Source organism: Micropterus salmoides, unplaced genomic scaffold (assembly GCF_014851395.1).
Source record: "Micropterus salmoides isolate LMB-PRFRI ecotype aquatic unplaced genomic scaffold, ASM1485139v1 Ms_hic_scaffold_3, whole genome shotgun sequence".
Taxonomy (NCBI): domain Eukaryota; kingdom Metazoa; phylum Chordata; class Actinopteri; order Centrarchiformes; family Centrarchidae; genus Micropterus; species Micropterus salmoides.
Genome location: NW_024042261.1, coordinates 39,548,398 through 39,568,867, shown reverse-complemented (window position 1 = coordinate 39,568,867; position 20,470 = coordinate 39,548,398). Strand labels below are relative to the sequence as shown.

Sequence of the window (20,470 nt, the reverse complement as noted above, 5' to 3'; positions counted from 1 at the left end):
GACGCAATTCAGGCCAATAAAGTACATAATTAAATAAAGGATAAAGTGTTTGATTCCTGCCGTTGTAGAGAAGCTTTAAAGCTGCATTTAGTCCGTTATATTGGGGAATAAAATGGCAACGCTTCATTTTATGAGACCCTGATTTCCTACTTTCTGGCTCCTGAGGCAAATTTGTGATACTGGGTAATCCCTCTAATAAAGGCAGGAATCTCTGTGTGTTGCCTGTTTGTATTTTGATTATGTTGAAATTAGACAGGTGTGTTGCTGCGGACCCAAGGAAGTACAGTGTCGCATTTGGGGTGATGTGGACATGTAACACGTTCAGAATAAATACATATATTAGAGAACAGTGCGAAGCGGAGCGTGGCTTATTAATTATTGTTAGAAACAAATGTGATGAAAACTCAAGTGAACTCGGAAATCCTTTAAACCTGCGTCCTCTCCAGCAGCCAGCAGGGGGCGACTTAAACCTGCGTCCTCTCTAGCAGCCAGCAGGGGGCGACTTAAAGCTGCGTCCTCTCTAGCGGCCAGCAGGGGGCGACTTAAACCTGCGTCCTCTCTAGCAGCCAGCAGGGGGCGACTTAAAGCTGCGTCCTCTCTAACAGCCAGCAGGGGGCGACTTAAACCTGCGTCCTCTCCAGCAGCCAGCAGGGGGCGACTAAACCTGTGTCCTCTCTAGCAGCCAGCAGGGGGCGACTTAAACCTGCGTCCTCTCCAGCAGCCAGCAGGGGGCGACTTAAACCTGTGTCCTCTCTAGCAGCCAGCAGGGGGCGACTTAAACCTGTGTCCTCTCCAGCAGCCAGCAGGGGGCGACTTAAAGCTGCGTCCTCTCTAACAGCCAGCAGGGGGCGACTTAAAGCTGCGTCCTCTCTAACAGCCAGCAGGGGGCGACTTAAAGCTGCGTCCTCTCTAGCAGCCAGCAGGGGGCGACTTAAACCTGCGTCCTCTCTAGCGGCCAGCAGGGGGCGACTTAAACCTGCGTTCTCTCTAGCAGCCAGCAGGGGGCGACTTAAACCTGCGTCCTCTCCAGCAGCCAGCAGGGGGCGACTTAAACCTGCGTCCTCTCTAGCAGCCAGCAGGGGGCGACTTAAAGCTGCGTCCTCTCTAGCGGCCAGCAGGGGGCGACTTAAACCTGCGTCCTCTCTAGCAGCCAGCAGGGGGCGACTTAAAGCTGCGTCCTCTCTAACAGCCAGCAGGGGGCGACTTAAACCTGCGTCCTCTCCAGCAGCCAGCAGGGGGCGACTAAACCTGTGTCCTCTCTAGCAGCCAGCAGGGGGCGACTTAAACCTGCGTCCTCTCCAGCAGCCAGCAGGGGGCGACTTAAAGCTGCGTCCTCTCTAACAGCCAGCAGGGGGCGACTTAAAGCTGCGTCCTCTCTAACAGCCAGCAGGGGGCGACTTAAACCTGCGTCCTCTCCAGCAGCCAGCAGGGGGCGACTAAACCTGTGTCCTCTCTAGCAGCCAGCAGGGGGCGACTAAACCTGTGTCCTCTCTAGCGGCCAGCAGGGGGCGACTTAAACCTGCGTCCTCTCTAGCAGCCAGCAGGGGGCGACTTAAACCTGCGTCCTCTCCAGCAGCTAGCAGGGGGCGACTTAAACCTGTGTCCTCTCTAGCAGCCAGCAGGGGGCGACTTAAACCTGTGTCCTCTCCAGCAGCCAGCAGGGGGCGACTTAAAGCTGCGTCCTCTCTAACAGCCAGCAGGGGGCGACTTAAAGCTGCGTCCTCTCTAACAGCCAGCAGGGGGCGACTTAAACCTGCGTCCTCTCCAGCAGCCAGCAGGGGGCGACTTAAACCTGCGTCCTCTCTAGCAGCCAGCAGGGGGCGACTTAAACCTGCGTCCTCTCTAACAGCCAGCAGGGGGCGACTTAAACCTGTGTCCTCTCCAGCAGCCAGCAGGGGGCGACTTAAACCTGTGTCCTCTCCAGCAGCCAGCAGGGGGCGACTTAAACCTGTGTCCTCTCTAGCAGCCAGCAGGGGGCGACTTAAAGCTGCGTCCTCTCTAACAGCCAGCAGGGGGCGACTTAAACCTGTGTCCTCTCCAGCAGCCAGCAGGGGGCGACTTAAACCTGTGTCCTCTCCAGCAGCCAGCAGGGGGCGACTTAAACCTGCGTCCTCTCCAGCAGCCAGCAGGGGGCGACTTAAACCTGCGTCCTCTCGAGCAGCCAGCAGGGGGCGACTGCAGCGGCTGCAGAAATAAAATGTTTCTACTTGTCAGCTGATTTATTCCCTCAGTAAACACTTTCCTGATGAGTTTCTGGTCCCATTTAGAGGAACAGAGACCAGGAAGCAGAGTATAATTTGTCAATCAGACTAGAGTGACTCGTACCCTCGGCACTGTGTAAATTTAACCAGCGCCGCTGAAAAGATTTTTAGGAGTCGGTTGTTCACTTTCTCTGGTGAGCACATGTAGTTTTAAGACTGTTGTTCACTGGACAAAGTTATCAGCCTGTTAAAATGAAAGTTTACGTGAATTACAAATGCACCTAGCTAAGCTAGCTAGCTAGCTCCAAACGGAGCCATTGGCTCCACCGTCTCACCCACATATGGTCACGTCCGGTGCTGCTGGTTGCAAAAAAATTAAACATGGCGGCGCCCTAATCGGCCAAACTCGAGGCTTCAAAACGGCGGTCCACAAAACAATGTGTGACGTCACCATGACTACGCCCACTACTCAAATACAGTCGGTGTGGTTGAAACAGACTTTTATGAAGTCCTAAGAAAGCGCTGAATATCTAGCAGAATCTCCACCGTCGTGTTGTTTCAGTGTTATTAATGATGCAGGTGAAACCGATGTGAGCTGAAACGGTTAGTTAAGTTTGTGTTAACGATTTTAATGTTGATTTCCAGAGGAGAAAATATAACTGATGATAAATTAAAATAATGTGATCTTTTGGAGAACATTGTTGGATCGGGGGAATTTGACTCATGGCTTTTGTTATTATTATTATTATTATTAATAATATATTTTTTCTGGTAGTTTAATAAAAGAGGATTTAATAATTTAATAAAATGGTGAGATGCTCCTTTAAAGATCAGAGGATCCAGGACGGGTCCCTGAGGAACTCCACGTGTTGTCGGCTTCCTTTTATCCGTCTGTTCTCCGGACAGACTTTTAATCTTCCCAACAGTCGATCACTGAGTTATCGATCCGATCACACGCAGACAGCTGTTACCGTGTCGATGCTGCCGTAGCTGTTCTGCGAACTGTTTTCCATGGCGATGAGCGTGGCGCTGTCCTCCCGCTGCTCCCCTCTCCTCCTCATCATGCCCCGCCTCCTTTGTCCTCCTGCAGATCCACAAACACTCAACACACACAGAAATATATACTCTACATTTACTATACTATGTATACATTAACATGTCAATGTACACCACTAAAGCACAGTTAAAAACTGAAATGTTTGTGTTACAAGTTTCATTTTAGTCTAGTTTTAACAGCTTTAATACAGTTAATATTACGTTTGAGTATTCAGATCCTTTTTTTTAATTAGAAATACCACTGTCTAAAAGTACTCCATTACAAGATAAAGTCCGAAAAGCACGAGTTGGAGATGATCCTTCATGCTTTTATTTCCTCTCATTTAGATTCTTGTAACAGTAACAATGAGAAGGAGCTTTACCGTCCGCAGGCCGATCAGAACTCTGCTGCAAGGCTTTTCATCACACCTGTTTTAGCAGCACTTCACTGGCTAACAGTCCAGTAATGAATTCATTTTAATATCCTGGTCCTTACTTTAAAAGCCCTGCACAGACAAGCTCCTCCCTACATCTCTGACTCGATACAGCTTCACCCCCCCACCTGTAGTTTTGCTGTTGGAAGGCTCGGCTGCACTCCTATGGCGCATGCTCTGCTGCGACAACCCGGTCTGTACACTCCCTGTATGTTCAAGGTGCTCTTTGTACAGACTGTGAAAACAAATTTCCTCCACTGAGGACAATAAAGAATGAATCTGAATCTCGTCTGAGGTCATCTGGGCCCAGTTGTACAAAAAGTTGAATCTATCTCATGTTTTTCTATCCAGAATGCTTCTTCTTATTCACACAAATCTCTGAGGACTGTAAACACCACCACGCCATGTGAAAAACGCTCAGCAGCGCCTCTCTTTTCTCAGGAAGGTGAAGCTGCTGGCGTCATTTTACAGAGGTTCTGTTGGAAGCGTCCTCTCTCACAACACTCTGGTGTGGTTCACAAGCCGCACCGAGGCCGACAAAAAGGCAGCTATGAACATCACCAACACACTGCTGCCCTCTCTAACTACAGTCTCTGCCAGGACGCAGCCACCTGTTCACCCTGCTGCCCTCTGGGAGACGCTACAGCTCCATTAAGACCCGCACCCCCAGATTCCTCAACAGTTTCTTTCCACAAGCCATAAAAGAACTGAACTGTCACAAACAATGAACAGTACTGCTCTGCAGTGCTATGACGGCCACTGGAATTTGTGCAATATGTTTTAGAGTTTATTGTTATATATTCTATTCAAGGGCGTCACTTTGTGCTGAAAAGCGGTGGGGACATTTAAAGGCTCATGTTAGTCCACGAGATGTGAGAATGCACAGTCACAAGAATAAGACAACAAGATACCACAATGCTATTTAGAAGAAATATTCATTGATGAATTTGATTGGAGGCTGTGGGGCTCCTCCCCCAGAAGATTTTGAGCATTAAACTCTTGATTTCCTGCATTCTAGAGGCATTTTCTGCACCAATTTATGGTGGCAATGTCTTTTATTCATATGATGGGAAACAAAATTCATGTGGCTGGTGACATCTCAGATTATAAAAATCTTATTAAATATAATGCAGTAATCAGCATCTTGCTTTTTTTTGCCTAAGTTACTTTTTTTGGACAATGCAGATCTGTTTTCTTCTATATTTACATTTGATTTCATGTTTTCCGGTTGTGCAGGTAAACCTTTCTCGGAGAATTTTTATTGGTTATTTAACTTTTACAAGAAAACTTTTAGGGAATGCTTTCAAAAAGCGGTGGGGACGTGTCCCCAGCCTCCCCAGTGTAAATGACACCTATGATTATATTAACTGTGCAATATTTGTTTTGATACGTGGAGCGTGCAATATCCTTTACTCCTGCTGATTCCAGTTTTAACTGTTTATGTGAATTTCTGTCGATTATTGATGATTACCCGTGTGTATTTTTATCTTCACTGACGGTACATGGAGGGGAGTTGCACTCAAATATCGTTGAACTACATTAAATTTTTGTGCCGGCTTTTCAAAGCAGCATTGGATTGGATCACTTTGATCCAGATACAAACCTTTCAGAATTACCAAATCTGGATTTCCAGCGCTCTAAACGGGACCGCATATCACAACGCTGTTAATGATATAAAGACCAACAGGGAGAACAGCCAGCGTGGGGTCGCTTTAATTTGAAGAGACCGAAAACGCACAATAAAACAACACAAACATTTTCTTCCATTTTCAATTTCTTTAAAACAGTCTGACCATCTGACCCACAACAGATCTAAAAAAACAAACAAAGATACATTAACTCACAGATACAGTGTGGATATTTTGAGCATGTGTTGTTAAAATAAAGAGAGCAGCTTTTAGCCTTTAGGAGGCTGAACTCTGAGTGAGGGATGAACTTGTTTCAAACTGCCTTTAAATAGTTCGCCTCTGATGACTGTAATTAATGTCCAATAACAAGTCATAGTTTAAATTAAATCAGTATTTTGGTTTGATATTGAAGCTGCTGGAGGGATTATGTTTTTTACTTTACTGTACTGAATGGCTTGTAGGTGATGTTGATTTTATCTACTTTATCACTGTGAAGTTTAAACAAATCAAGTGCAAAACAGATTTAAATGTGTATACAGGCTCCTACGTGGTAAACATGTTGTATTATTTGGAATATCTGGAAAGTTTTATGACATTTTGTTCCTGAAATCCACCCTGAATCAAACCTTCTGCTGGGATCAGGATGAATCCAGATTTTTTTTGGCTCAAAGGGATCCCAGTCCTGCTGAAAAAGTTTTGAACAAGACAAAGGTTTGATCCAGATAACTGGATTATCAGGTGATCTGATCCAGCATCCTTTTTTTTCTCTTTTGAACAACCCAGTTTCAAGATTTGATCCAATCCCACAGCTGAAATCAGATTCCTTTTGAACACCTGGGCCCAGGTCGGAGGCATCTTAAACCCAGAGGGGATCGATCATTTCAGGCGGTGGCACCGAGGCTGTGGAATGCACTGCCTCCTTTTCTACACGGTGTGTGAATTCTGTCGATCCTTTTAAAAAGCAAGTGAAGACTCACACAGGCATTTGGTTAGACGCGGAGTTTTTATGGCTGTTTCATTTATATTTTTCCATTTGTATTACTATGTTCTTGTATTTCACTGTGTTGTGGAGCACTTTGCGATCTTTCCATGTGAAAGGTGCTTTATATAAATAAACTTTACTTACTTCACTACAGTCATCTGAAAGCGTCAGTCAGATTTTTACACACAAAACACACGAAGAGTTTATAAAAGAAGATGATTTGTTATAAATTATTTGTCATAATTAAATTGAGGGGCAATTGTTTTGAGAACCACACTAACCGAACTTTTACACTTTTGATACTTAAGTATTTTTTTAAAGGTATTTTTGTACTTTGACTCAGGTTGGAATTTAACTGTCACATTTTTCTGTCCAAGCAAAGTATCAATAACAATAAATTTCATTATTATTAAGAGAGTGCAGGAGTAGGATACAGAACATACTCACAAACAGGCAGAACAACCAACAACATCCTCGAACTGATCAAACAAAGACAAGAACTTTTGAATATAAAGTAAATAAGAACAGTGGTGGAAAGTATCTAGATTTACTCTTAAGTACTTCACTAAAGTACAATTTTGAGGTACTTTCTACTTCTACTCCTTATAAAACTTGAAGTACGTTTTGATTATAACACTTGTGTACTCTTATTCAATTGACATCTTGAAGTATTTTTAGACTTTTTAGGTATTTCTACTTTTTAAAAACTGAATATTTACCATACTACATCTGAGCTCAGCTGATCGATTGATCAGAAAAACGCTTCTAGTTAAAACTCCTCAGTCTCAGTCTGCCACGCGCGCACACGCACGCGCGTTAGGACTCGTCCTCGCGCTGGGTGTCTCGAGCGGTCGGACTCACCTGTGTCGGTCCCGGGATCAGGTGAAGCTCAGGTAAGTCTCCGGCTTCGGAACAGAGGAGCTGTCTCTCTCTCTCTCTCTCTGTGTCCTGTTTCCAGCTGCAGACCTGACTGCTGTACAAGCCCCGCACCTCGTGTTAGCCCCGCCCACCTGCCTCAGCGCCTCCTCTGTCACAAAACAAACACGCACCTGTAGTTCGTTCCGGTCAGGTGTCCTCCTGTCAAGGATCACAGTGAAAATACGGGAAGGTACTCTGCAGGTGGTTTAATCACAGGTGGAAGAAGTACTCTGATAAAAAAGTACACAACTAAAGTACCAAAAGTAAAACAGATTCTTGCTGATGTGGAAAACTGAACTGAGTCACACTGTCAGATATTTCTAATATTTAATCCACTCTCGCTGATGTAAAAAAGGGTGGACAAAATAATAGAAACACCTCTCAGTTTATAAATACAGTTGAACAGAAGCTCAAACTCCATCAACACGTCCAGGGCGTGAATTACACAAAGACAACCAGTTTTTTCCAGTTCATAAAGGAAACCATACGTGCGACAGTGAACTAAAATCTTACAATATCCTCGCTTATTTAACTGAGGTCATCAGTCTGTAGATGATGATAAATCAGATTCATTTCACCAGTTGATGGGGCCCCGTACCACACGGCAAAAGGTCAGACCCACAACAGCAGACCATCAGGACCGCTCAGAACAGACCCACATAGTGCTGAACCAGAACCGAAGACACCACCATAAAATACAGGCTGCATATCTCCTTTCCTGCTCATGTTTAATGTGAATGCAATATAATAGCAGTAGTCATACATTGTTGGGGAATTGGGAATTGATGGATCTCTTCCCTGCTCTATCTAAAAAGTGCCATGAGAGGACTTTTGTTATGAATTGGCGCAACATAAATAAAACTGAAAACATTTGAAATAACAAACCTGGATTTTAACGTTTATCTGGGCAGGTAAAACTTATGACTGCTTATTGTAAAAAGATCGACTCACAAAATATTTAAATTAAATAATAAACTCTATATTGAATCAAAAATGTATCTCTAGAATAACTAATCCTCTATTTCACTGCTCATGCTGACCATTAGATAAAATATGGATTTAGTAGTAATGAAATGATATGATGGGCTTTCGGGTAGCTAACATCAGGTGGCTCATTTAAAGTAAAATAAATGCTAATTATGAAACTCTGAAGGTGGGAACTTTAGTGTATTAAAGCAGCTAGATATCTAACTGCTGACATTAACCTGCAGGGTCTGGACTGGAGCAGCTGCCAGCAGACAAGATGTTCAGCTAACGTCCAGGTTAGGAAATGGTACGGTCCATTTTAGGGGTGTCAGAAATCCTATTTCAAGACTCTTGAATATAAGGCATGAGGATGGTAAATATATGGTAATATTTACAAATACAGGTAAGAACGACCCCCTGAACTGCTGTTTTTGCCTCTTTTGGGGGGTCCAAGCCTTAATTAGGGGGTCAGACCCCCCCAATCTCCCCCCCGTAATTACAACCATGAACAGGTCTCAAAAACACAAACTGAACTATAAAACTTTAAAACATTTACTGCCCACCAGACGCTTCTAATGAACTGAATACAGAGTTTGTATTTGTAATTTTTATTTTTATAAAAACAGGAGATCAGTTTCAGAGATTAAACTACTTCAAACTGTTAAAGACTAAATAAAGTACTTTGAATAATTTATTTGTTTAAAAAAACAAAGTAAGCATCTTATAAAACAAATCATTGTACTTTTTAAACTTAAAGTATGTTTAAAAGTACTTGGTATCAGGTTATGTTATTATTACTGATAAATTAACATCACCATCAGATACATGTACTGCAGTAAAAAGTACAAGATTTCCCTCCGAGGTGAAGTATAAAGTAGGATGAAATGGAATTTAAAGTATATAAACTGACGAGAACTTTTGCTTTTGATACTTTGCTGATAACCCTTTTGTACTTTTACTGAAGTAACTTTGAATGCAGGAGGTGTACTGGTACTGAGGTCTTCCAAGTATCGTCCAGCAGATGAAGAAGTATTCTGATATATGGTAGGGTAAGAGTAGCAATGCCACACGATACAAATACTCCATGAAAAGTACTTTGTGTCAGGTTGTTTATTTTGACTGATGAATTAACATCACCACCAGATAAATGTACTGCAGTAAAAAGTACAAGGATAAAATGGAAATACTCAAACAAAGTAGGCCTACATGTACCTCAACTTTGTACTCAAATGCAGTACTTCAGTTAATGTAACATTTAACAAAGCTAACAAGAAACAAAGTAATAATATAAAAAATCATTGTACTTTTTAAACTTAAAAGTACGTGATAATACTTTTACTTTTACTGTAAGTAACACTGAATGCAGGACATGTACTTGTACTGAGGCGTAAGAAGTGTTCTGATATTCTTCTTAAAAGTAGCAGTACCACGCGATACAAATACTCCATAAGATGTAAAAGTACTTATTAGGTATCAGATTGCGGTTTTATTGTTACTGATCAATTAACATCACCATCAGATAAATGTAGTGCAGTAAAAAGTACAAGAAGGTGTAGTGAAGCAGTGTACTTTTGATACTTTGCTGTTAATCCTTTTGTACTTTTACATGTAACGGAGTATTTTTACCATATACTTTATTTGGAGAAAGCAAAGCAGACGAGACATGATGTGTTCTGGTTTTTATAATCAGCGCGGAGCTGTGAGTTTTATTATGTTCGGTGTTTATTATATTTCTGTAGATCTGCACCGTCGTCAGTAACGCTCGCTCTGATTGGACGAGCAGAGCCCCCCACCCCCTACAGGACACAAGACAGTTTTCAACAAGCTGTGTTTATTCTACATAAGATCTACTGTCGTCTACTGTACACACACAGTATTACACACACGTACACTTCTATACTTGTGAGGACCCTCGGTGACGCTCACCACAACCTGAACCTGGTTCTAACAGAACCTTTAAACGGGCCTTTGAGGTCCTGGTGTCCTCACAAAGACGGGTTAAAACTGAACCCGGTCCTCACAAAGCTAGACGAGCATCACACACACACACACACACACACAGAAAACAGAAACGGTCTTTGGCAGGAAGCAGCTTCTTCTTCTGCTTAACTAAACACTGCACGCACAGGAGCTGCACGGGATTGGACGGTGATGTCATCAGGAGGCGAAGCAAACACACACACGCAGTGACATCACACTGAGCGCAGTGTTGTGAGAAGCCGACTTTTAATATCTGAATATTCAGTTTGTGTTTCAGGTGATTGAGTCCAGGTGAGCGGCTCCACCTGCTGTCAGAGTCAGGTACCTACGCTGAGCCGGTCCGTCACACTAAGGGATTGTGGGTAATGAAGTTGAGGTAACGTGTCTTTAAACTAAACTAATGTTTCTTTGATTTAATCTGTGATGGAAACTCTTCTAACACTTCATATTTACTCAATATTTATATATTTCTTTGATATAATCATCATGTTTCTCAAACACGTTCTCAATCCAAACTTATTTACTGTGACATATGGACACATGGTCAAGACTCAGAGGCGTCTGTTTGTAGGGCCGTGTAGCGTCACTTATGAACGCCAAAGGTAGGTGATAATGATATCCAACAGGGAAGTCCGAGTAAGGAGGTGGTTGAGCTGGATGGTTGGTGAGAAATCGGACTTTCAACCAGGAGACCGATGTTCGTTTCCCGTGTGAAACAACGAGTTACGTCACTTAACTTTCGTAGTAACTTTCACCCAAACCAGGATCTTTTCTTAAACCTAAATTAGTGCTAAACTAACCTAAACATAACCAAACTGGGACGTTTCACAACAGAAACCTCTAGTTTTTATGTTGAAAGTCTAATTAGACGCTGATGATTTACTGTTGCTAACTTTACCGCAGAGCCCCACATGTACAAAAACGACACTTAGGGTGAACTCACACTAGACCCGGTTGTATCCATGCATTTACACTTGTGTGTCGGTGCCTGCGTCGTTCTGCAATTACACTGCCAAACACTAGTTGGCGGTAGCGCTAAAGCGTCCACTGTGTTGACTTTTGGCGGCGTAGAAGGCTAACTCTTTAGCCCTCTGCTAACGTGAACGGGGGTAAAATTGTATACGTGCGGCTGTTAGACTTTTCAAATGTAAAGGATCGCATTTTGATAATGAAACGAGTCATTTCGCTCGGGTTGTGACGGTCAAATATACTGATGCATCGCGTTACAGCCGCTGGATTGGCCGCTAGAAAAATTTGCCTCAAAGCACTTCCTGTCGGCTCTGAGGCATTGAGAGGCTACCGATCCGACCAATCACAGTTCTTACGGTCCGCGTCGCCACAACGTGTAGTTACATTTTTGAGGTGGTGCACGTCTGGCGACGCCGTAGGGTATGGGGCTACGCAGAGGCTACGCCATTGATTCGACACAGACGTATAAATCACAGTTAACTGTGCCCGAGCCCACCTTTTTAAGTACGAGCGGCCACAATGGTCAAATGAACTAGTCTTAAACGTGCTCGGGCACGGTACGGACCAGCTAGAGTGAGTACACCATAAAGGGTACCCAGGTCGTTAAAAAGCGTCCATGTGTGACGAGTCGGGAGTGAGAACGAGTTTGTGTAACGTTTTTATTAAAAGGTCCAGTTGTCTTCTCTCGAAGCTCTGAAAATTTAACACATTCTGATTCCCAACTCGTCACTTATGATCGCTTGTTCAGGTCCCTCGCATTTTAACAATACATATGCAATGTCCTGTTAGACTTTCAAAATAAAAGTATGTGTTAAAGTTGTGAAAGGTCGCAATTTGTTTAGGTTTAATAAACAAACGTACGTTCAGGAAAAGATCATGTTTCGTGTCATTTAACTTACGTAAGTTAAGTAGCGTCGCTTACTCAACTTATGTAACCTACGTATGTAACTTAAATAAAAACATTCAACGTTGACTTTTTGTCTCACACGGGAAACGCTGGTCTCCTGGTCGAAAGTTTCTAGCACACCACCTCCTTACTCGGCTTTTATTATTAAATACCCAACACCTACCTTGAATACAACACTACAGGTCTTCCCTACAAACTGACGCCAACGGGTCTTGAACATGCGTCCATATGTGACGACTTGGGAGGGAGAATGTGTGAGGACAATAAGGGAGTCGTGTCTTGTTCAGGCTCTGTGTTTATCAAACTGCTAAAGGTAAAACTTTGATAAAAGATAAAATGACAACAAGAAAACGCTTGTTTTAGTGCCTGAACGCCCCACAGCTGTCATATCATGGAGCGTGAGACCGGTCTGTGACTTGCCACTGTTAAATTAAGACTGATTGATTTGACCTGAGAGGTCAACAAACAGCCGATCATTTGACTTTTTAAGGCGTTTGTTTAAATTTTAAGGCAATATTCCAAAGTCTGTTTTATAATAAAATCTAATTTTTAAGGCGCTTGTTTTTTCCTTCTTCCCACTCTTGAAGTTTTTCTGGATGTGAGGCTCTGTATCGGTGGTCAGTGGTTACAGGGTGTTGACATGTGGAGTGGTTTAAAGTGTACAGAACGACAACAGTTAACACTGTGAGGCTGAAATCCCTTCATGTGTAGAAATAAGGTATCTAATGGATTCTAGATGATTATTAATTATTAATGGTTTGTAATATATTAAAAGGTATTTTTACACACATTCTTAACTCACCTTAAAATGGCCTTAATTAATTAATCAGCTAAGGTAAAAGTTTAACAATTAATTAACCCAAAATATGGAGTGAAGCCTTCAATTTGCACCTAAAATTAAAACTTAAGGTCCTTTTAAGGTACAAATGAAGGAGAAACAAAATCCCTTCATATTTAACCATAAAACTCTGTTAATTAACTCATTAAAACGGATGCAATTAATGTATTTCAATGACAAATTTAAGTGGTTATTGGATGAATTAATGGATTGTTGATTAGGTGATCTGAAAAAAACCCCAACTTAAAATGTACCAAATAAAATGAAATTTTTAATTAATACCTCAGAACTGCCTTTTATTTTTTTTATTATGAAGCAATATACCATAATCCATTAATTTATTGATCCATTATAATGTTGATGTAACCTCGGAATTTGAATTTATCAGACGACAGCTTCCTCTGATCACTCTGATCGATCTGTACACACACACGGCTGCGACTGATCTATATTGATAATAGGTCAACTTTGTATGAGGTCATCACAGTGATGTCATCAGAGGGAGAGAGTTACAGAGCTCTTTCATACGACAGACAGCGCACACACACACACACACACACACACACACACACGAACCAAATTCCATTAATAATAATAATCAATAGCGGTGATAAAGCAGAAATCAGCAACATCATCCCATGTGGCTTCATCACCACCATCATCATCATCATCAGTCCCTTCACGTCTCCACTGAGTCTGTTTAGTTTCCAGACAGGAAGTCAGTCTGATCGTCTCTAATGAACAGATTTATAATGACGGCATGAAACTTAAGATCACACCTGCAACGCCCCGAATAACCAAACTCCTCTAATTAAGACACGTTAATTAAGAAACTCATCTGTCAGTTAACAATCTGTTAGTTTCCTAACTAACCCGACCTGTTAATTAACGGATCTAATTAACACCCCTGAGCCTACGCTCTCTCTTCAGTCCGTCTACCAGACCTCGCAGCGTCTCCCGGTGTTCATGGGCGTCCCTGCAGGACAGTTGAAGTGGCGGCTGAAGTCTGGAGAGTTGGCGAGCGTGCCGATGACTCTGTATCGGGGCGGGCTGTGGGGGTCGGTCACCAGGCCCTCGTGAGCGCTCTCTGGTGTTCGAACTGAACACCACACCTGAAAAGAAAAAACACACAGGGTCAGATTTACTAAAGGTCTGCGTGAGTAAAAACATGTGAAAACTTGATTTCACCAGCAAATTAACCTGTAAGCTGATCTACTAACGGTGTGCACGCAGAGTGACGTCTTCTAAAAGTGCCAGATAGCACCTGTTGTTCATTTACTTTGCCTTAATGAATATGGAATTCGGGGTGTTTCAGTTTTATTGTGCAAAGTAGCGGGAGGGTAACATACAAATACATTTATTTGTATGTTACCCTCTATATGAATTTAATTGTTTTTTGTATTTTCCTTTAGCTTTGGCAACACTGTGGTTTTAACATTCGTGCCAATAAAGCAAATTACGTTCCAACCTGACTTCTTTTCTCCGTGAGATACAAGAATTTAAAAAGTTGCGTGGCGCTGTGGAGAGCCCCCAGCTGCAGTAGTGCACGGATCATGCGTAAAATTCATCCAGCCAGAGGGAAGGATCACCAACTGTTCACAGCACGCCGGTCGTGATAGCGACACAACCAGTTGTAGGTGTCAGAGAGGGAATGGGGCGTACAGGGCAGGGACAGGAGATCACGGAGCGACCGGGCAGGACGGTCGGTGGTCGTTCCCTCTGGCTGGATGAAGCACGACCTGCTGGCATTTCCTGGCATCTGGGTCATTCCAGCACACTGTCGCTGTTTCTGCTGGGGTTTCCCAAAGCAGTTTTTCAGGGGTCCAAATGGTGCAATCTCAGGCAGGAACAGACGATTTCCGCATACTCGGGACCCTCCCTGTCATCAACAGGAACAGAAGTGGCGCTGGTGTGGAATGTGGTGGGACGTGGTTCTGTTGAGAGGGCAGCTGGGATCTCACCTGAGCGAATCCCACAAAGAAGAGCTGATCATTGGTCAGGTTGACGGCAGGAAGTCTTTTGTCCTCTCCACTCTTCTCCACCCACGACCGATACGCCTGTAGAAGAAACAGTCGTGATTATGTAAGAAACACGTGGCATGATGTGACGTTCTGGTACCTCAGAACAGCTTGGTTCATGTTGATGTGACGCGTTCATACTAACATGGTACGCAGCCTTCAGTCCTCCGTTGTCGGCGATGTTTTCTCCGAGCGTCTGTTTCCCATTGACGTGCTCTCCGTTGACAAGGTAGCTGTTGTACTGATCCACCATACACTCCGTTCTCTCACGAAACGCGTCCACAGACGAGTTCTGCCACCACGGCCTCAAGTTTCCTTCTTTGTCGTACTCACGACCTGACGGCGGAAGGGAGGACATCTTAGTGACCAGTAAGTCATTTCCAGGCTGGGAAAAGTCACGTGAACGCCCCCTGAAGTCAAACAACAACTCGGAAAGTCGGACAAAACACAAAACTCAGAGTTGACGTCATACACGTAGAAACATGGCGGACAAGATGGTTCATGGTTAGAAACGTCAAAGTCAAAAAGCAGAATACCACCTACTTAAAAGAAATCAGTCCTTCCGGGTTTCACAATGTCGCGATCACAACTATCAACACAAATTCAACAAATCCCTGTGAATTCAGCGGGACTTTGACCAATTTCACCTATCATCGCCGTCTCATGCAAAACGTTGTCACACGTCAGCAACGAAACGAAGCAGACGTTTGTGACACCAGCGTCTCACATTTACCTACAAAAATAACAGTGAAGGACCATGAAGACCAGGATCCAGATCTTCTTTACCAAAGCGGGGAAACTGTTCTGCAGAGCGTGCAGCATCGTGGCTGAACATAAAGGAGATCGTCTGACGCTGAGGCTGCTGCGTCCCGCTCAGCTGCACGACAGAATCAAGGTCAGCTGGTTTAAATATGCAGGTTTAGGGTTACGCCCTGCAAGTCCTGGAGGGACTGTTTAATGATTAAACCACAATTCTAAAAGTTAAAAATATCACATGTACCTTTAAAGTTTTCACTTATTCGCACAATTTCATTGCAACAAAACAGCCAAGAACACCACAATCTTTTAGAAAAGCTGCCGCAAAATCATTTTAGGCCACAGCAATCACTAAAAAGGCTTGCGAAATCCTAGAGGGACTGAGAATCAAATCAAATAGGGTTGAATTTTTTTCTGTTTCTACAGAACATTTGCAGACATACCCCTAGCAGTCAATTGACGTCTCTAAATCCAATCCAAATTTTCACAGCCACCGAGAAACCACTTATAACGTCAAAGAAAACAAGTAACAACAACCTCGTAACACCTTTAACCACCAACCAGAACTCCTTCTCTGGTTTTACACCGAATCAGCTACGTGCATAGTTATTTCCTGACAAGCTTTAGAGTTTTCTACTAAAGACCAAGAAGGAGCAGAGAGTAGAGTTCCTGAACTCCATTTAGAGATGAACAAAATTAACTTAACTCTGTTCTCCTTGGCAGTAAAACTGTTGTTGTTAAAGTCAGAAGCCACTGGGTGCACATGGTGGAGCTCAGTGTGTTGGGAGTCTAATTTATATTTAATTGGCCGCAATAACTGCCAGAGTAGCGTAGGAACACTTTTTCTAATTTAAATATCATCTTCAAACATCCTAACAGAAGAGTTTTGGTGCAGTTACACAGGGCCGTGCGGAGGACTGTGTTTTCATGAGTCTTTAAGTTAACATACACAGTCAGAGTGCAGTGAACTCATCGTTGCTTCTACTAGCATAGACATAATGAAGCACTCTGTAAAATCAGCTTTTGTTCCTCATGTGTGTACAATCACAGTGCAATCATACATATTATTACTACTCTACACGGAATTTATTTTTGTCCTGTGCAATCATATTTGTTTATTTTCTACACCTTCCCACCTCCTGCTGCGACCTGTGCAACATTCATATCAATGGCGTCTGTATATACACTGAATAAAATTATAAAAGCAACACTTTTGTTTTTGCCCCCATTCATCATGAGCTGAACTCAAAGATCTAAGACTTTCTCTATGTACACAAAAAGCCTATTTCTTCCAAATATTGTTCACAAATCTGTCAAAATCTGTGTTAGTGAGCACTTCTCCTTTGCTGAGATAATCCATCCACCTCAAGCTGGCCACAATAAAAGGCCTTAGGCTGGCCACAATAAAAGACCACTCCAAAATGTGCAGTTCCATCACACAGCACAACGCCACAGATGTCACAAGTTCTGAGGGAGCGTGCAGATGCACCAGAGCTGTTGCCCGTGAATTGAATGTTCATTTCTTTTTACCATAAGCCGTCTCCAAAGACCTATCAGAGAATTTGGCAGCACATCTAACCGGCCTCACAACCGCACACCACGTCTAACCACACCAGCCCAGGACCTCCACATCCAGCATCTTCATCCAACATCGTCTGAGACCAGCCTCCCGGACAGCTGCTGCAACAACTGGTTTGCATAACCAAAGAATTTCTGCACAAACTGTCAGGAACCGTCTCAGGGAAGCTCATCTGCACGCTCGTCGTCCTCATCAGCGTCTCGACCTGACCGCACAGCCATTGAAGAGGAGTGGACCAACACTCCACAGGCCACAATCAACAACCTGATCAAGTCTATGTGAAGGAGATGTGTTGGCAGTGAGGAAAATGGTGCTCACACCAGATACTGACTGGTTTCCAGACCCCCCCGGACCCCCCCCCCCCCCCAATACAGTGAAACTACATATTTTGGAATGGCTTTTTATTGTGGCCAGCCTAAGGCCCACCTGTGCAATACCTGTCTGATCAGCATCTTGATATGCCACACCTGTGAGGTTGATGGATTATCTCGGCAAAGGAGAAGTGCTCACTAACAGATTTTGACAGATTTGTGAACAATATTTGAGAGAAATAAGCCTTTTGTGTACATAGAGAAAGTCTTAGATCTTTGAGTTCAGCTCATGATGAATGGGGGCAAAAACAAAAGTGTTGCCTTTATAATTTTGTTCAGTGTACATATTAATAAATGAATGGGGGAGTGGGGGGGACTTGCTCTGGCTGTGATGAGGCTACACTGACCAAGACCCTGATCAAGACCCTGGACTCAGGAAAACAGAGGTACATGTACACAGGACCCTCAGGAAAAGGAGAAATCTCAGGAGTAACGTTACCACCAGCTGGTCCAGGAGAAAAGTGTTGCCTTTATAAGTTTGTTCAGTATATATTACATCTTATTCTTATTTTATCCTATTTCTAATATATATTATCTTTTATCTTTTATCTAATGTGTATTTTTCTGTTGTGTACCTGGAGCTGCCGTCCACAGTGTGGGATCAATAAAGTCCATCTTATCTCTTACTTAATTGGAAGTGAACCAGGACCAGAGATCCAGGGCGAGGTCAATCTTAAAACATTTAGCACCGGTTTGCAACATACAACATGTTTCCTTGCAACGTTCCGCAATGGGTTTCGACGTATGTTTTCTTCTGTTTGGTGGGCGTGTCACAGGTGTTACCCAATCAGCTGCGAGAAGTGTAAACACAACTGTGTAAAAAGGCAGTAAAATGTATTTGCGTACACAACAGGGTGTCCAAGGCACCACCGATTCTGTTGATAAAAATGTTTTTGTCGGCGCTGAAATCGCCCCCCAGACTCACCTTGATCGTCGAAGGCGTGTGTGAGCTCGTGACCCATCACCACCCCGATCCCACCAAAGTTCAACGCCCTGAAAACACAAACACACGTTTAAAAAGAGCTGAAGAGTCCAGAAACCAGAACAGAAAGTCTAAAGTCCTGCCAGCCACAATGTCATCAAAAAAAGATTTAACTGTTTGTAGAGGCTCAACATGTAAAGTTGGTCCTGAGGGTGGCGCTAGAGGAAAGATTGTTAAAATCTAAAGGGTTCATCTTCTGGCGAGCAGGAAGGGGGATCAGTGACTCTCATCACAGTCTAGTCTGTTTGTTAATATATCTGCCTGTTTGAATAAGAGCCAGATAATGGACTCTTCTAATGTCAGGATCATGAATGATCGCCTCGCTACGTATTTACTGTTTTCTAGGCGTAAAACGTCCCTGACGGACACACAGGCAGGTAGATATAGAGGTAAACAGACTTGGGGTGGTCGCGGGCGTAGAAAGGAGCTTGTAGGATCCCAGCAGGGAAGACGATGCCGTTCTTAGTGGGCATGTAGTAGGCATTAACTGTAGGAGGAGTCATGCTCCACCTGGAGGAGGAGAGGTGAGGAAACAAGGGGAGGAGGGGAGAGGGGAGGAGGAGACAAGGAGAGGAGTTAATTGTGGTCCTACGGGTCCGTCAAAAAGCCCGGCGGTCGTATTCACAGGTATCTTTAAAATGTCACAGTTCCGGCTCAGATTTTTCTTCCTCAGATCTTTTCACACAGCTGCTGAGGATCTGAGATTAGTGCCTCCTTCTCACGCTCACCCGCAAACCTCTGCAGTGACACAGCTGTGTGACGCAGCGCGAGCTCTGTTGACGATTCGTAACGACTTCCTCCTTCTTCTACCTCATTCAAAAACACAACGGCAGTCACGTAATAACGGATTAATAACGTCAAGAAGAAGCTGACAGGCTGTGAGCCGGTGTTATGCAGTGTTTCCCACAGGATTCTATGAGACTACGGAGGTCGGACAAGTAAAATACAATAATCTGCTGCAAAATTAAAAGGCTAGATCTGTGAAGAACTTTGAGCTCTTGTAAACAATTTGATCATAAACACACTGTCCAGATATAAATGGTGATTATGCAGCAAAAATGTTTTTCCAGCAACCCAGAATCAAGGTTTTCAAATGTTTTTTTTTCCTTTTAACGGTCATATGTAACATGTTTTATACTTCGTGTGAATATAATCCAATTAATGTTATTTCCATCCTGTATATACGTTGTGTTAACGCCTTATTTTGAAAACTGGATGTTGTCACATGTTGCTTCCTTGTATGTGGAGCTCGTATCGCGTTCAGTTCAGACTTCACAGGCTCTCCACAGGTCAGACTCTCAGACTGCAGCACCTGCCTTTGCAAAGTGAGAAAATGATTTTATTTACCGTCAAGACTCCAACACGTGTGCACTCCAATATTTAGGTGACTGAGTGACAGTGGAAACGCAAACCTTTAGTTAATCTTACTAAAAAAGTGGTCGTCTCGGGCCAAAGTGTGCGAGTGTGTGAGCTTAAAGCAGCGGTGCAAAACACAACGTTAGAGGTGTGTAGTGGGATTATGAGAATGAGGTTCATTTTGAAACTATGCTGGAACACATTAGACTGTGGTGGGCCGCGATGGTCTCGAGAATTAATTGGAAACACTGAGTTATGTGAATTTCTGTTGCGGTTACGGCCGACCGGAAACCTTAAGTGAACGCGTTTTGTGAATACGACCCCTGACTGGATATGTGTGCGTCTTTGTCAGTAAGTGACTCGGCGTGTCGGTGTGTATTACTGGACTCGGTCATTATTACTGGTCTTTGTTGGGCGTCTTCCTCAGCTGGTCGGCCATCACGCGGGATGAGAAGTTGTAGAAGTTCAGCATGTTCTGGAAGAAGCTGTCGTCTGACACCTCATACTGAAACAGAGAGTCAGAACATGTTCATGTCTGACAGCAGGGGGC

The 20,470-nt window shown here is 43.5% G+C and overlaps 2 protein-coding genes across 5 annotated transcripts in view; both read right to left on the bottom strand.

Annotated features, from left to right (window-relative positions):
• The window catches only part of ano7 (anoctamin 7), a 41,950-nt gene extending 34,672 nt beyond the window's left edge, over window positions 1-7,278 (bottom strand). The window contains exons 1-2 of one of the 2 annotated variants that reach the window (XM_038694041.1): window positions 7,142-7,278; window positions 3,173-3,302 (exon numbers count right to left, since the gene is read on the bottom strand). In XM_038694041.1, the coding sequence (XP_038549969.1) occupies window positions 3,173-3,265 (93 nt within the window). In that variant the 5' untranslated portion in view covers window positions 3,266-3,302; window positions 7,142-7,278. The remainder of the gene's footprint in view (window positions 1-3,172; window positions 3,303-7,141) is intronic. The other variant, XM_038694040.1, reaches the window with a different exon arrangement.
• A 1,981-nt stretch (window positions 7,279-9,259) lies between these two features.
• Window positions 9,260-20,470, bottom strand: part of ece2b (endothelin converting enzyme 2b) — a 52,448-nt gene continuing 41,237 nt past the window's right edge. For all 3 annotated transcript variants that reach the window (XM_038692910.1, XM_038692911.1, XM_038692913.1), the window contains 6 exons: window positions 20,322-20,425; window positions 18,964-19,074; window positions 18,508-18,575; window positions 15,022-15,212; window positions 14,820-14,915; window positions 9,260-13,970 (listed from right to left, as the gene is read on the bottom strand). In XM_038692910.1, coding sequence (XP_038548838.1) covers window positions 13,794-13,970; window positions 14,820-14,915; window positions 15,022-15,212; window positions 18,508-18,575; window positions 18,964-19,074; window positions 20,322-20,425 — 747 coding nt within the window. In that variant the 3' untranslated portion in view covers window positions 9,260-13,793. The remainder of the gene's footprint in view (window positions 13,971-14,819; window positions 14,916-15,021; window positions 15,213-18,507; window positions 18,576-18,963; window positions 19,075-20,321; window positions 20,426-20,470) is intronic.